Here is a 14706-nt window from a genome sequence, read left to right as displayed (position 1 = left end):
GCTGCACATGACAGTCACCTTGGGAGTTTTGAAAAAGTAGCAATACCAAGGCACGAGCAGCCAGAGATTCTGATTTAATTGCTCACATAAGGCTTGGATATCATTCTTTTTTCAAAGTTCATCACAAAGGTCAATTTTGCATCCAGAGCTGAGGACCACCGAACTAGAACATAAAGGGCATGAAAGGGTATGGTGAGAAATAAGCCGGGAAAAGTAATTTGAGCTCAGCTTCTGAAAGTACAATGTAAATTTAGACTTCATTTTTGCAAATTATCATCACAGTTATGATACAGAGAGATGTATATGACAAGAGATTCACATAACCCTAAAAATATTAAAACATTCTTATGCCAAAGCATCCTCTCTATCCTAAATCAGAAGAATACTTCTCTTCTAACACAAAAGGTCTCTATCCTAAATCAGAAGAATACTTCTCTTCTAACACAAAGGGTCTCCATTGACAGGATGGGCAGTCCGAATAAAGTGCCCATCATTTGAGATCCTTTATTTCCTGTTAATGGAAACCCATGGACTCCTGGAGCCTTCTCAATTTCTGGCGATGGACCACATCCACATGACTCCTACTCCTACTCACTCCTACTCCATCCTACTCACGTAATTCAGTTACTAGGCAAGCTTCTCAATTCAGAAAACCCTGTCTTCTCAACAAGGTTGAGAACCTAGACAGTAAATTACTTGCCTTCGTATAGCAGAGTGGAAGAGAAGGACAGCGAATTTTGTAAATGCCATCTGTGAGCTTCTACCTTAAAAAGCAGGCTCTCCGTAATCTTTGTTCACAATTCGAGACAGCAGTATTCACCCAGCCTCAAAAAGTGATCCTGAAGCAGGGATGTATTTTCTTTCTTCAGCTTCTGGGCCTGGCATTGCATTTTTGAGTTGAATGACTGCTGGCAGTGGATTTCCTCTCATGTTACTATTAACAGCACCAACAACTAATTCTTAGTTATCACTTTAGAATTTATAAGAGACTTTCCCGTACAGCACCTCACTGAATGCTCATAACACTTTGTAGGGGAGAAAAATGATAGTCAAAACGGTAAATTGATCAGATCAAAGATCTGGATCTTCTGCTTCAAATCCTGTGCCTTCTTCACCATGCCATGCTGTCTCACCATCCAAATTGTGAGCATCCCTGGTTTCAGCTGACAAAGCTGCTTCCTAAGCAGTGGAGTGCAGGGTCTCCCTGAAACACGGGCAGGAGGGGTAGCTAGACTTCTTAATCCATTCTAGGAACTGCTGAGTCCCACCTTACCTTTAGTCAAGCCAGACTGTTAGGAAACTCTCTTAAAATAAATAAGTTTGAAACCTAAGGAATAAAGCTCGTTTTATCTTTTGAATTAGAGAAATAAGCAAGTAAGATTGCTTTGATCTCCTCTACAATTGACATGGCTTTCTTTTAGTTATTTTGTAGGTATGTGCGGAGATGGAGCCAATGACTGTGGGGTAAGTAGCTGCCAGCGTGTGGGGCCACAGTACTCAACTGTACTTGCCTGGAGCCCTTTGGAGATAGGATCTCCTGGAATATATACCACCTCCACTCTTCCTGATGGAGAAACTGATATTGAGGGTTTGGGAAGGTTTTGATTCAAGCCACACAATGACTCAGTGGTCAGTATAGACTAAATGGGTTAGAATTTGGTTCTGGGGTCCCCATGTGTTCTTTGGCTAGGTGCCTCAGTGCCATCTCTTTCTTATGCAGCAGGCAGAACAAAATCCACTCATCTCCTGGCTAGTACGTGGGCCCACAGGCCATGAGGCACCACGAGCCACGTGGCCGGCTTAGCCAGCCTTTTCTTATGTGGCCTCAGGAGAGATGTATGGGAGTGTGCGTGGACAGTAAGCTGACTCTTTACTTTCAGGCTTTGAAAATGGCTCACGCGGGCATCTCTTTATCAGAGCAGGAGGCATCTGTGGCCTCACCATTCACTTCCAAAACTCCAAACATTGAGTGCGTACCTCACCTTATCAAGTAAGTAGGCACATTCCACCCAGCATTGTCTTAATCTCTCCTGACTTTTAGGTGCCGAGCCCATTGTTCTGCCAGGCAGAGACCAGGGGAACTTTGTGTCCCTGGGCAGGGAGGGTGCTTCGTGGAAAATGTAGTCAAACATTCTAGTCCCCAGTGGACTTACCAGGAGTTAAAAATAACCCTGGGAGCGCCGGCCCAGTGGCACAGCGGTAAAGTTCGCACGTTCCGCTTCAGTGGCCCGGGGCTCGCCTGTTTGGATCCCAGGTGTGGACATGGCACCACTTGGCACGCCATGCTGTGGTAGCCATCCCACATATAGGGTAGAGGAAGATGGTTGTGGGTATTGGCTTGGGGCCAGTCTTCCTTGGCAAGGGGAGGAGGATTGGTGGCTGATGTTAGCTCAGGGCTAATCTTCCTCTAAAAATAATAATAATAATAACCCTGGGAAAACAGTGGCATTTCTATTGAAAATCATTGAGTTGGTTACTTTAGAAGATTGGAATCTGGAACTTGTTACTGCTTTGAAAGTGTCAATCATGTTCTTCTTCTTATTTTAAACGTATCTCCTTAGATGCTTTCTAATGGGGGATGGACAGAAACTTCCTCACCCTCACTTGCCTTCCTTTCTTCTAGCCTCTTTATCCCTCCTTGGAATATCCTTCCCATCCTCAGTTTTCAAAGTATTTATTTGTCTTTGCTGTTTCTACTAAAATTTTCCTTGGTGCGTTGTTCCCTCCCCTCGTCCCCAGAGTGTGTACTTCTGCTACATTTTATTAGAATGATAGAGATAGTTAGTATCATGGCTGCTTTGGATCATTACAACCAATATGTATTTTCAGCTTATAAAGTGCTTTAATGCCTATTGTCTTATGCTTCAAAATAGCCTGGAGATGCAGGAATGGTCACTATTTCTTTTACAAATAAAGAAATTGAGGCCTAGAGACCTTAATTGAGGTGCCCAAGCTCACCCAGCCATATAGGATTGGATTTTGTATTAGCATTGATTTAGTTTAAATGTGTTTTATCTATCATACGCTTTCCACCACCATGAAAATATTGATTTGGTTAGCTCCTCCTCCTTTTTCATTTCTTTATTCAATGCATTTGACAAATATTTATAGAGTAGGCCCTTAGTGCCAGGAATGGGTGGAGGCTCGTGGGAACCCAGAAGCAAGGAAATCAAATGTGTCTCATGAAGTTCTCTTTCCATGAAGAAGTCGGGCAGTAAACACACGCACACATAAATCAAGGGTAATGTGACAGGAAGGAGGACGGCTGGGGAGGTGGAATCGGTCACTTCAGATGAGGTGGTATGGAGAAGCCTGGCTAACGAGGTGAGGGATGAGCAGAAACTACCTTGTAGGCGGAGCAAATGGCAGCAGCAAAGCCCTGATACAGGAAAAAGCCTGGTTTGAGGATCAAGTTTTGGAATCCCAGGGAAGCATTATGACCAGAAGCAAATTTCAACTCTATTTTTTTCACCAAATGAAAGAGGTACAAGTAGCATTTCACAAATAATCTATTTTATACTTTAAATATGTACTACTTCCTCAAAGTTGATCAACAATAACGCAAATAAACATGCCTACTGTTTCTGGTCTATTTCAATTAGTCATATATGATGACTACTTTGAGCATGCATTTTTTTTAGCCCGGTTTTAGAAAAAGTTGGGACTGCCAAATGAAATTTAAATGAAGTGTTTGCCAAATTTCTGAAGCAGCTGCATGAAAATAGCCTCCAAACCTGTGATCTTATTTAAATACCTTGGTTCACAGACAAAGGAACTGTGACTAGAGAGGGGAAATGACCTTCCAGATCACGTTAGTGAGTAGGCATGAGATCCGGAGCCAGTGCCCAGATCCCCTGACACCGAGCTGAAATAATGCCCCCAGAGAGGACGGGAGTGGCTCTAAATCTGGGCTCCAGGGCTACACCAAGGCCTGTGGACCTTGGCCTGGAATATGCTAAATGCAGTCATTGAGCATCCTGACAGCCGGCTCTCCTGGCTCAAGGCTGTCCAGTCTGTCAGACAAACAATCAAATAATCAGGCTTTACATGTTTTTCTCCTGAGCTCAGCTGAACAGCACAGAATAATTGAGCTCATTCCTTCCCCTTGCTGTCATTTCATTGCTTCTTTATCTCTTTTCTCACCCAGGGAAGGACGTGCAGCTCTCGTGACCTCATTTTGCATGTTTAAGTACATGGCCCTGTACAGCATGATTCAGTATGTTGGTGTTCTGCTGCTCTACTGGGTATGACTTGGGACCTAGCTTCTTGGTTAGTGAGAACTAAAAGACGTGGCGGCGTGCTATCCATTTGTAATGCATCTTGAAGAAAGTGCAAATAGGATATTCGAGCACCAACAGCCCCTCTAAAACTTAAAGTTTTGAAAGTAAATCAGACATAGACACAGGTACACAGGAAAAGTTGTTGGTGTCAATGTTCTGAGTCTCTGACATGGAAGCTTTTTAGCTAACGATGGCTGAGGACCAGAACTGAATGTATCACTTTCTCTCTCACTGTTGCTTTCCCCTTGCTTGGACCAGGTCTCTAACTTCCCAATCCCAATGTGGCTCTACCTGAGCATACCGTCCATTAAACAGATGATTCTCTGACTCAGGGGCTGGTCAATATTTCATAACTGGCTCTCCCCGGAAAAACAAGCCCTGATTATGTATGTTTGCCAATTTCAGTGGTGTAAATACTCTCACCTTGGCTAGTTTCAAGTTGTCTACCTGATGTCACCAGACAGGGAGTTGAGAAGAGAGGTATAGTAACATATCATTATGTGGTACTCGTACCACATAAACATGAGAGCTGTAAATAACCTCAAGAGCAGAGATAACAGTAGAATGTAGGAAAATGATTAGAAAGTGCTGAGTTTTGAGTATTCATTACCTTTGTTTTTAGTCCAACTTATTTAAAGGTAAATTTATATAATTTAAGTTTTTATATTGGCTATGTTTAAGAACCAGATCACAAAATTCCTAAAAATTTAGCAGCTGACTCTCATGAGCCAGCATATCACTGATTCCCTGAATATAGGGATTTGAAAATTGGCATATCATACTGCAAAAAATACGTAGGTCTTGTGATGGCTTTCACTATTTAGCAAAATATAAAAGGAGAGAAGACATGATCGTTGTTTGTGAGCTCAGCATGTGAGCTGCTTCTGTTAACTAAAACTGAGAAAGTGAATTCTATTTGTGCTGGAGATATCAAGAGTCATGTCTATGTCGTGCCCTCTTGCTCCTGGGTTGAAGGTTTTAGTTCTGTTATTTTCAGATTACCTATGTCTTTTCCTGCTCATCAGTGAATGAGCTGGAGAAGAAGAGGTTATTTTAGAAATTTGACCCTATTTTGGAATACGTAATTCTTGCTTAAAAGTAGAATTAACCATGGGTAATCATTACCTCCTTTCCACTAAGGGGTGGGGAACAAGGAAGAAGGTTATTTGAAATCAGTGAGACCTGACCATTTTTTCCTCAAGAATATCTAGGTGCTTTATCAGGACTTTCTAAGAACACCCAAGAATACAAATAGTGGGTTCCGTTATTCTCATTTTCCATTGGTAAAATTTAGGTAATAGGACACATTTGTCACTTGTCACTATTAGGAATGCACTGTTTTATTGTGCCGGACCAAACCCCAACTTTTTTGCTAAAAATTAGAAAATAGAGCAGAGATAAATGTATTCGACTGAGACGTTTCACTCAAAAAGGGGTGACATTGATGCGCAAGGGACCTCACCCAGAAAGCACACAAGGGTGATCCTCTTAGTTAGAGAGAACCTGACAGCCTTGTCTTTGAGTGCTCCCACCAACGTGAACAGGCCCCTGATCACACCATCTGCTTGGTAATTTACTTGAAAATCCCATGTTGCAGTGAGAAAATGAATGCAATTGACGTCAAACTTCACCCAGAAGGTCACAACTTTTTTGAGCCACTTTCCTTTTTATTTTCAGGAGACAAACAGCCTTTCAAATTACCAGTTTCTGTTCCAGGATCTGGCCATTACAACTCTTATTGGTGTAACAAGTAAGGCATTTTTAAAACTTTCTTCCCAGAGGTGCTGGCCTCCGCTTACTTCCCTGACCCCAGCAGGCTTGGTACGGGAGAGACAGCAGCTGTAGCAGCAGTGATGTGGGACTTATTCCCAAAGGTGGATACAGAGAGACAAAGAGGAAATAGAATCCTCACTTTTTAATTCTGAAAGTGTTAGCAAAGGAAAAGCTGGCTAGTTGTTTTTCTGTTTTCCACAAAATATTTCCATAAACGGTCACTAAACACTTAAAATGCAAAAAGCACCTTGAAAATCAGGAACACTGACTTCAGCATGCTTTTAGGTGTATAGTTGAAATGTGCCCAATTTATGGATGCCAGTGGCTTTTATGTTTTCTATCTCCAAATCCTAGCCTCTCAGGATTTAGAACAGAGATTAAAGGTAATCTTGCTATTATGCCACTTCCACCTGCCTCCTCCTGGCTAATATATGAATTCTCACCTGAATTTCCCTGCTATGGGATTTTCCCCCAGCCCCCTACTAACCATCATCTCGACCATATTCTCTCCTTTGCTCTCTGTTATGTATAAATGCCAAGAGCTCCACCTGTACTCTTAATTCTGCCCCCTCCTACCTCCTTGAGGACTTTGGTCCTGTAATCATCTCTTTCTCCATCATCAACAACTTTTCGCTGGTCTACTGGGTCATTCCCATCAGCATATAAATATATTTTTGTATCTTCTTCCTTTAAGAATTCTTCTTTGACCCCAAATCCACCGCTAGCTGCTGTCCGCTTTATTCTCAAACCTCCCAAACAGTTGTGTATACCCGCTTTCTCTACTTGGCATCTCTAATTCTGTTGTCGTTTCATTGCAATCAGCCAGATGCTAACATTCAAGGGCATGAATATGGATGCTGGGCCTGTGCTGTTGTTAGGTGGGAGGGAGTGGTATGCTGTCAAATGTTTAACAACTGGCTCTCCAAAAAAATATTTGTATATATATGCACGGAAGTTTATTATTAACTTCACTGAAAAGAAAAATGTGTCATAAGCAATTTTCAAATAATAATAAAATATACACTACTCTTTCTTGCAAATTCCATTCAGCCGCTTGTTTCTCTCAGAATGCTTTCCCTGAGTTTTGCCAAATTCTTGTATCCATAGTCAACCCGTGGTTGCAATTGATGACTGAATTAGTTTCACCATGAATGCTGGTTGATGTTTTTCTTTCCCTGTACGAGCAAAACAAGACCTATGTCGAAACTTTAATCCTTCGTTGGCGATTTGAGCAACTTATTTTCTGAATGACATAATAGTTCTTGAATGCTGGAAGACTATTTCCTTAGTTTTGAACAAAACTGTTTATGATGTCATGGCTACCGAAGTGACATACTTTTACATTTAATCTCTATTATTAACTTCTAGAACATAGGTAATACTGAAACGTCGTAAAATAATTAGGAAGTTAAGAATTTTGAGTATTCATTATCTTTGTTTTTAATATATTTATTTAATTGTAAGTTTATCTAGTTTGCTTTTAATAAAGCCTATGTTTAATTACTGGCTTGCAAATTTAGCAGCAGTTGGCCCTTGTGAGCCAGTAAGAGCCAGCTCAGCCACCACTGGCTGGGAGGGTACACATTACTGACGCATTAAAAAGTACCACTCTTAGATTGCCTCTTGTACGTGTCTCATGGTCTTGCTTTCGCACTATTTCCTCTTATATCTTCTCATCATAATCTTAACAGCTATGATGCCAACTTATCATTTTACAAACTTGTTCAAAAGCTCTGCTATTGGAGAATGTGCTCAAGGGAAGCACCTTCTATCTATGCTTCAGCTGCCGCCCCCCTGAACCTGCTCTCGGGAAGCCCCCCAATGACTTCCTTGCTGTCAACAAGTGACCACTTCTCTTTTCTCATTGTACTTGAATCTCTCAACAGCACTCTCCTTCCTTGAAAGATTTCTTCTCTTGGCTTTTGTGGTACCACATACTCCTGGATTATCAATCACTTTAATGAATGCAGCTTCCCCATCTCTTTTGCTGGCCTCTGCTCGTTTACTTGTCCTCTAACTTTGAGAATGTTTCAAGGCTTGTTCTTGGGTTCTCTTGTCTCTTCAAGCTAAACCATCTCCCTAAGTGATTTCAACCAATCCTATGACTTTAATGTCATCTATATATTCATGAATCCCTAATTTATATCTCGGGATATCTTGATACCCATCCTGAATTCTGGAAATGCAGCTACTCAGCATCTGATCTTACATATTTAGCAGGATGCAGACTTAAAATGCCCAAACGAAAGTCTATTCCACTAGACCTGATATTTAACAAAATTATTAAGTATTTGCTGAGTGCCTACTTTGTACTACTTACTGTGATAGACGCTTGGAATACATCAGTGAAAAAACAATAAGTAGAAATTCCTTTCCTCAGCTTACATTCTGTTAAAATAGCACCACCATCTACCTAGTTGTTCAAAGACCTGGAGTCATTCTTAATTTCTCTCTTTTCTTTACCTTTCACATCCAATACATATGAAATTCTCATTGGCTCCACCTCTAAAATAGATCCTGCGTCCCTTCTCTCCACCTCTACTGTAGCCACCGTCACAAAGCAATGTCACCTCTCTTGTGGATTACTGTAATAAGCTTACAACTGATCTTGTTCCACACTTACTGCCTTCCCCTCCCTCCTCATGTACCTTTCACACAGTAGTAGGAGTGTTATTTTTAAAATGTAAATTTTATTGTCATTCTCTTGCTTAAAATGCTCCAGTGGCTTCCCATTTCCACTAAATCCAAGGTCTTACATGCTTTGGCTCTTGCCCACTTCTCTAACTTCACCTCTAACCACACTGCTGCTTGCTTACTCGTCCCAGGCACCCCGGTCTTTCTGTGTCTCAAGCATGGCCAAGCTTGTGGTCACCTCAGTGCCTTTGCTTTTGCTATTTGCCTAAAATACTCTTCCCTTGGATCTTCATATGGCTTTGACTTTTTCTTATTATTCAGACTTTAGCTCAAATGTCATCACCTCGGAAAGGTCACTTTAAATAGTTAATTATTCTGCGTCACACAATTCTGCTGTGTTCTTTTTTTTTTTTTGAGATAACATTGGTTTATAACATTATATAAATTTCAGGTGTACATCATTGTATTTTGATTTCTGTGTAGACTACATCACGTTCACCACCCAAAGACTAATTGCCATCCATCACCAAACCCGTGTGCCCCATACCCCTTTCACCCTCCTCTCTCCCCGTTCTCCTCTGGTAACCAGCAATCTAATCTCTTTATCTGTGTATTTGTTTGTTCTTATTGTTGTTTTCATCTTCCACTTATGAGTGAAACCATATGGTATTTGACTTTCTCCATCTGACTTATTTTGCTTAGCATAACACCCTCAAGGTTCATCTGTGTTGTTGCAAAGGGCAAGATTTCATCTTTTTATGGCTGAGTAGTATTCCATTGTGTATATACACCACATCTTCTTTATCCATTCTTCCATTGATGGGAACTTAGGTTGTTTCCAAGTCTATTGTGAATAATGCTGCACTGAACATATGTTTTTATTTGCTTTTGCCTGTCTCCCCTCACCTAGAGTGTGCTCTTCATGAGAAAAGTACCTTGTCTGTCTGGGTCACTGCTGTTTTCCTAATACTTCTAAGAGTGCCTGTCTTATCAAAGGAGTTCATTAAATGTTCATTAAATCTATTGAAAGAATACCCTTGGGCAGTCCTTGCTGGTAACGGAGTTCTTCGCATCAAGACCAAGCTATCTCTGTGTGACTTTCACCCATCCCAGTTCTGCTATTTGGGGGGCACAGAATAGTCTGATTTTTCTCCCCAGGACAGTCCTTCAGGTATCTGAAAACAGCTCTCATTTCTTTTGTGATTGTTCTCTTCTCCAGAACAAGTATCTCCAGGTTTTTCTCCATTTTTTGATAAATAACTTGATTCTTTTCTGTTTTTATGAGTGATTAACATATATTCATTGTGAAAAGAAGAAGGGAAACACTGCATTATATAACAAAGAAGAAAACCCATTTTTATTTTACTATCCAGAGCTAACCAATTAAAGTGTTTTGATGTTTTTTTCTTTTTTTGTATATATAAATTAAGAAATTTGAATTTTATTCTCTACATAGTTGTGCATTTTCATTTAACTTTATAACTGCTTTTTAATGTTATTAAATATTTTAATTCTTTTTTATTGTAAAATATATATAATATAAAATTTTCCATTTTCACAATTTTCTAGTTCAGGGGCATTAATTATATTCACAATGTTTTGCAACCATCACCACTATCTATTTCCAAAACTTTTTCATCACCCCAAACAGAAACTCTGTACCTATTAAGCAATAACTTCCTATTGCCCCTTTCCCAGCCTCTCACAACCTCTAATTGACTTTTTGTTTCTACAAATTGCTTATTCAACATATTTAATATAAGCTGGACCATACGGTATTTGTCCCTTTGTATCCGGCTTTTTTCAATTAGCATGATGTTTTCAAGGTTTGTTGATGTCATAACATGTATCAGAACTTCATTCCATTTTTATGGCTGAATAATATTCCGCTATGTGTATATACAACATTTTGTTTATCCATTTATCTGCTGATGGTCTTAGGTTGCTTCTACCTTTTGGCTATTGTGAATAAGGCTGCAATGAACATTGCATAAAGTATCTGAGTCCCTGTTTTCAATTCTTTTGGGTATAGGAATGAAATTGCTGCATGGTATAGTAATCATAATCTTGACTTTCTGAGAAACCATCAAGCTTTATTCCATAGTGACTATATCATTTTACATTTTCACCAGTAATTATGACTTGTTATTTAACCATGACTAATCATGTTGAACATCTTTTCATGAACTTATTGGCCATTTGTATGTCTTCTTTGGAGAAATGTTTATTCAAGTCCTTTGCCCATTTCTTAACTGGATTTTTGTCTTTTGGTTGTTGAGTTCTTCATATATCGTGGATATTAAAATCTTAGATATGTGATTGCAGAAGTTTTCTCCTATTCTATATGGTTTTTTTCACTTTCTTGATGTCTGTTGATGTACAAAAATTTTAATTTTGATTAAGTCCAATTTATCTATTTTTTCTTTTGTTGCTCATGCTTTTGGTGTCATATTTGAGAATCCATTGCCAGATCCAATGTCATGAAGATTTACCCAATGCTTTCTTTTAAGAATTTTATGGTTTTTAGCTCATGATCCAGTTTTGTGCTAATTTCTATATGTGGTGTGAGGTTAAGGTCCAACTTCGCTTTTTTTTTTCTTTTTTGCATGTGGAAATCCAGTTGTCTTAGCACCATTTGTTAAAGAGACTGTTCTCTCCAACATTGAATAGTCTTGACACTCATGTTGAAAATCAATTGGCCGTGGATGTATGGGCCATAGATTTTTGGACCCTCAAATCTATTCCATTTGTCTACATGTACCCTTATGTCTATATGTATCCTTATGCCAGTACCACACTGTTTTGATTACTGTTTTTGTAGTACGTTTGAAATCAGGAAGTGTGAGTTTTCTAATATTGTTCTTTTTCAAGATTTTTTGATTATTCAGGGCCCTTTACAATTTGACATGAATTTGAGGATCAGTTTTCCATTCTGTAAAAAAAAAAAGGCCTTTAAATTTTGGTAGGGATTGTGTTGAATCTGTAAATTATTCTGTGTAGTTTTGACATCTTAACCATGTTAAGTCTTCCAATCCATGAACATGGAATGTATTTCCGTTGATTTATGTTGTCTGTAATTTTTTTTCAGCAAAGATTTGTAGTTTTCAGTGTATAAATCTTTTCCCTCTTCAGTTAAATTTATTTCTAGGCATTTTTAATCTTTTGAGTGCTGTTGAAAATGGATTGTTTCCTTAATTTCCTTTTTAAATGGTTCATTGCCGATGTATAGAAAGACAACTAATTTTTATATGTTCATCTTATACCCTGCAACAGCGTTGAATTTGTTTATAACTCCAGTAGCTTTCTTGTGGATTCTTTGGGATTTCCAACATATAGGATCATGTCATTTAAGAATAGAGATAGCTTTACTGCTTCCTGCCAATTTGGATCACTTTTCTTTTTCTTCTGTAATTTCTCTGGATAGAATGTTTGGTGCAATGTCAAATAGCAGTGGTGTAAGTGGGTGTCCTCGTCTTGTTCCTGATCTTAGGGGGAAAGCTTTCTGTCTTTCACCCTTAAGTATGATGTTAGCTGGGTTTTTCACTGCATAATATACAATAACAGAGATTACATGTAACATCCTAAATTTATAGCAATCGAATTTGAATTGATGCTTTAACTTCAATAGATTGTGAAAATTCTGCTGCTTTATAACTCTGTCTTCTCTTTTATGTTCTTGTTGTTGTAACAAACTACATCTTTATCCATCGCGTGCCCAATAACATAGATATATAATTATTTGTTATGAATTTGTCTTTTAAATCATGTAGGAATAAAAAGTGGAGTTAAAAACCAAAAGTGCAGTAATACAGGCTTTTATATTTGCCCAAATAATTACTTTTACTGGATAAAATGAGAATGTCAATAAAGAGATCGAAATTATTAAAAGGAGCTTTAAAAAGAATTTCTTTTGGCTCCTCAATAATTTTGATCTCTTTATTGACATTCTCATTTCATTCATAAATTGTGTTCCTGATTTTCTTTAGTTCTTAGTCTGTGCTTTTCTTTAGTTCTTTGAGCATATTTAAAACTGTTGTTTTAAAATCTTTGCCCAGTAAGTCCAATGTCTGGGCTTCCTCAGAGATAATTTTTTTCTATTTATTTTCTTTCATTGAGTTTTGTAGCGTCGTGACTCTGGAAATCAGATTCTTCCCCTTCCCCAAGGCTTGATGTTTTTTGAAGGCTGCAGTAATCTGTTTGTTTAGAGACTTTCCTAAACTATTTTTGCAAAGACTGTATTGATTGTCATATGTGGTCACTGACATCTCCATTCCTTTAGCTTTTGTTAAGCTAGTGTTTTGACAGAGATTTCCTTGAACTCTATGAGTTTAAAAACATGAGCAAAGAAATACTTCTCCCAGTCTTTGCAGATGTTTTCCGTGGGGTGCACTTCAACACTTAGCCAGGTTTGTGCTGAGTCTAGAGATCCAGAGCTGAAACCTTAGGGTCTTTTCTGGTGGTCTTTTCTGAGCATACCTCTTGCCCTGTGCATATACATGGCTTTCTATGTTTCCCAAAATACACAGATGGTTTTGAATGCTATAATTTCCCAAAGAAACTTTCTTTAGCTTTTCTTGCCAGACTTTAGGCAGTTATTTTATTTCTCAACTGTAATCTTTCACCTGAGGTGACTACAGATAGTTTGTTAGCCTTACAATGTTTTCAAGCAGTGTATGCTGCTTTTCCGCCCTGAGTGAGTTTTATAGTAGGTGAAACAGAGACGAGCACCTTGCACCAGTCCTTCAGGTAACCCCCAGACTGGTCAGAACAGACCTGCACAATAATTTGTGGGTCAAGCCTGCTCTTTCCCCTCTGTACCCAGGGACCAGGGTCCTCCACTGGGGATGCAGGCTACATCTTCAAGATTGCAACTGAGTTGAGGAGGGGTTGGGGCAAAGGCAAGTAAAAATGCCACAAAGCTTTCCTGCTGTTGTCAAGTTGCCTTTTTCTTGATTCAGCATTTGGTTGATTGCTATAAACCTTTGTCTATTTTTTAGAGTTCTGACAAAGTTGGTTCTGACGGTTTCTGCTTGTTGTTTGATGTCTGTGGAGGATGGAATCTTGGAGCTGCCTACTCTGCCATTTTGCTGATGCCATTCCTCATTTTGTCATTAAATATTTTGAAGCATTGCTTCTTAGTGACTGCACTTTGTTCCATTATATAGATGTACCGTAATTTATCATAAATGATGCTGTGATGAACATCTTTCTACATCTTTGATTTTCCAACTTAGGACAAATTTCCAGAAGTAGAATAACTATGTCAAAAGTTACAAACATTTCAATCTCTTCATATTTGTTACCAGATTGCTGTGCAGAAGGTGTGTGTCAATTTACATTCCCACAAGCAATGTGTGAGAGTATGCATTTTATCACTCTCTCCCCTATAATTTAATAGTCTTTGCCCATTTAAAAGGCAAAACAAAGGCCTCTTGTGTTGTGCTGTCTCTGCTCTCTTAAGAATTCCTCATATGACTTGAGTTTGAATCCGTTCATTGTTTTGTTCCCTCAGTTTGTGATGTACTTCAACTTGTCAATCTCCTTAGATGTGTGAGCACAAGACGTTACACCATCCTTCTGAGGAAGGATATGTTTTCCTGCTCTCATAAATATAAAACTTGAATTTATTTTGTAGTGAATTTGAATGGTGCCTACCCCAAGCTCGTGCCTTTCAGACCTGCAGGACGGCTCGTCTCCCCACCTCTGCTGCTCTCTGTGATTCTCAACATTCTCCTCAGCCTGGCCATGCACATTGTGGGCTTCATTCTGGTTCAGAGGCAGCCTTGGTATTCCATGGAGATGCAGAGGTAGGATCACAGCCACGATTTTAGCTTCTCATATTCTAATTTCTATCAAACGTCATCTGGCCCATGTGACGGGAGGCAAATGGGTCTTCATTCTTCCAAAGGCTTTGGCTTCTTTGTGTCCCCTGGATAATTTTCCAGCAATCTTCTCTTCTCTGTGGCACAGTCTGATGATCATTTCATTGGCACTTATCTTTGCCTCTCTTGTATGATAA

General features: G+C 39.2%; 1 protein-coding gene across 8 annotated transcripts in view; it reads left to right on the top strand.

Moving 5' to 3' along the window:
* ATP13A4 (ATPase 13A4) overlaps positions 1–14706 on the top strand; it is a 127751-nt gene that overhangs the window by 98635 nt on the left and 14410 nt on the right. For all 8 annotated transcript variants that reach the window (XM_070582545.1, XM_070582546.1, XM_070582551.1 and 5 more), the window contains 5 exons: positions 1422–1464; positions 1881–1990; positions 4148–4244; positions 5958–6030; positions 14323–14494. In XM_070582545.1, the coding sequence (XP_070438646.1) occupies positions 1422–1464; positions 1881–1990; positions 4148–4244; positions 5958–6030; positions 14323–14494 (495 nt within the window). The remainder of the gene's footprint in view (positions 1–1421; positions 1465–1880; positions 1991–4147; positions 4245–5957; positions 6031–14322; positions 14495–14706) is intronic.

This window comes from Equus przewalskii, chromosome 18 (genome assembly GCF_037783145.1).
Source record: "Equus przewalskii isolate Varuska chromosome 18, EquPr2, whole genome shotgun sequence".
NCBI classification, from domain to species: Eukaryota; Metazoa; Chordata; class Mammalia; order Perissodactyla; family Equidae; genus Equus; species Equus przewalskii.
Note: the sequence above shows the minus strand (reverse complement) of the source record. Positions and strands in the feature narration are given on the sequence as shown.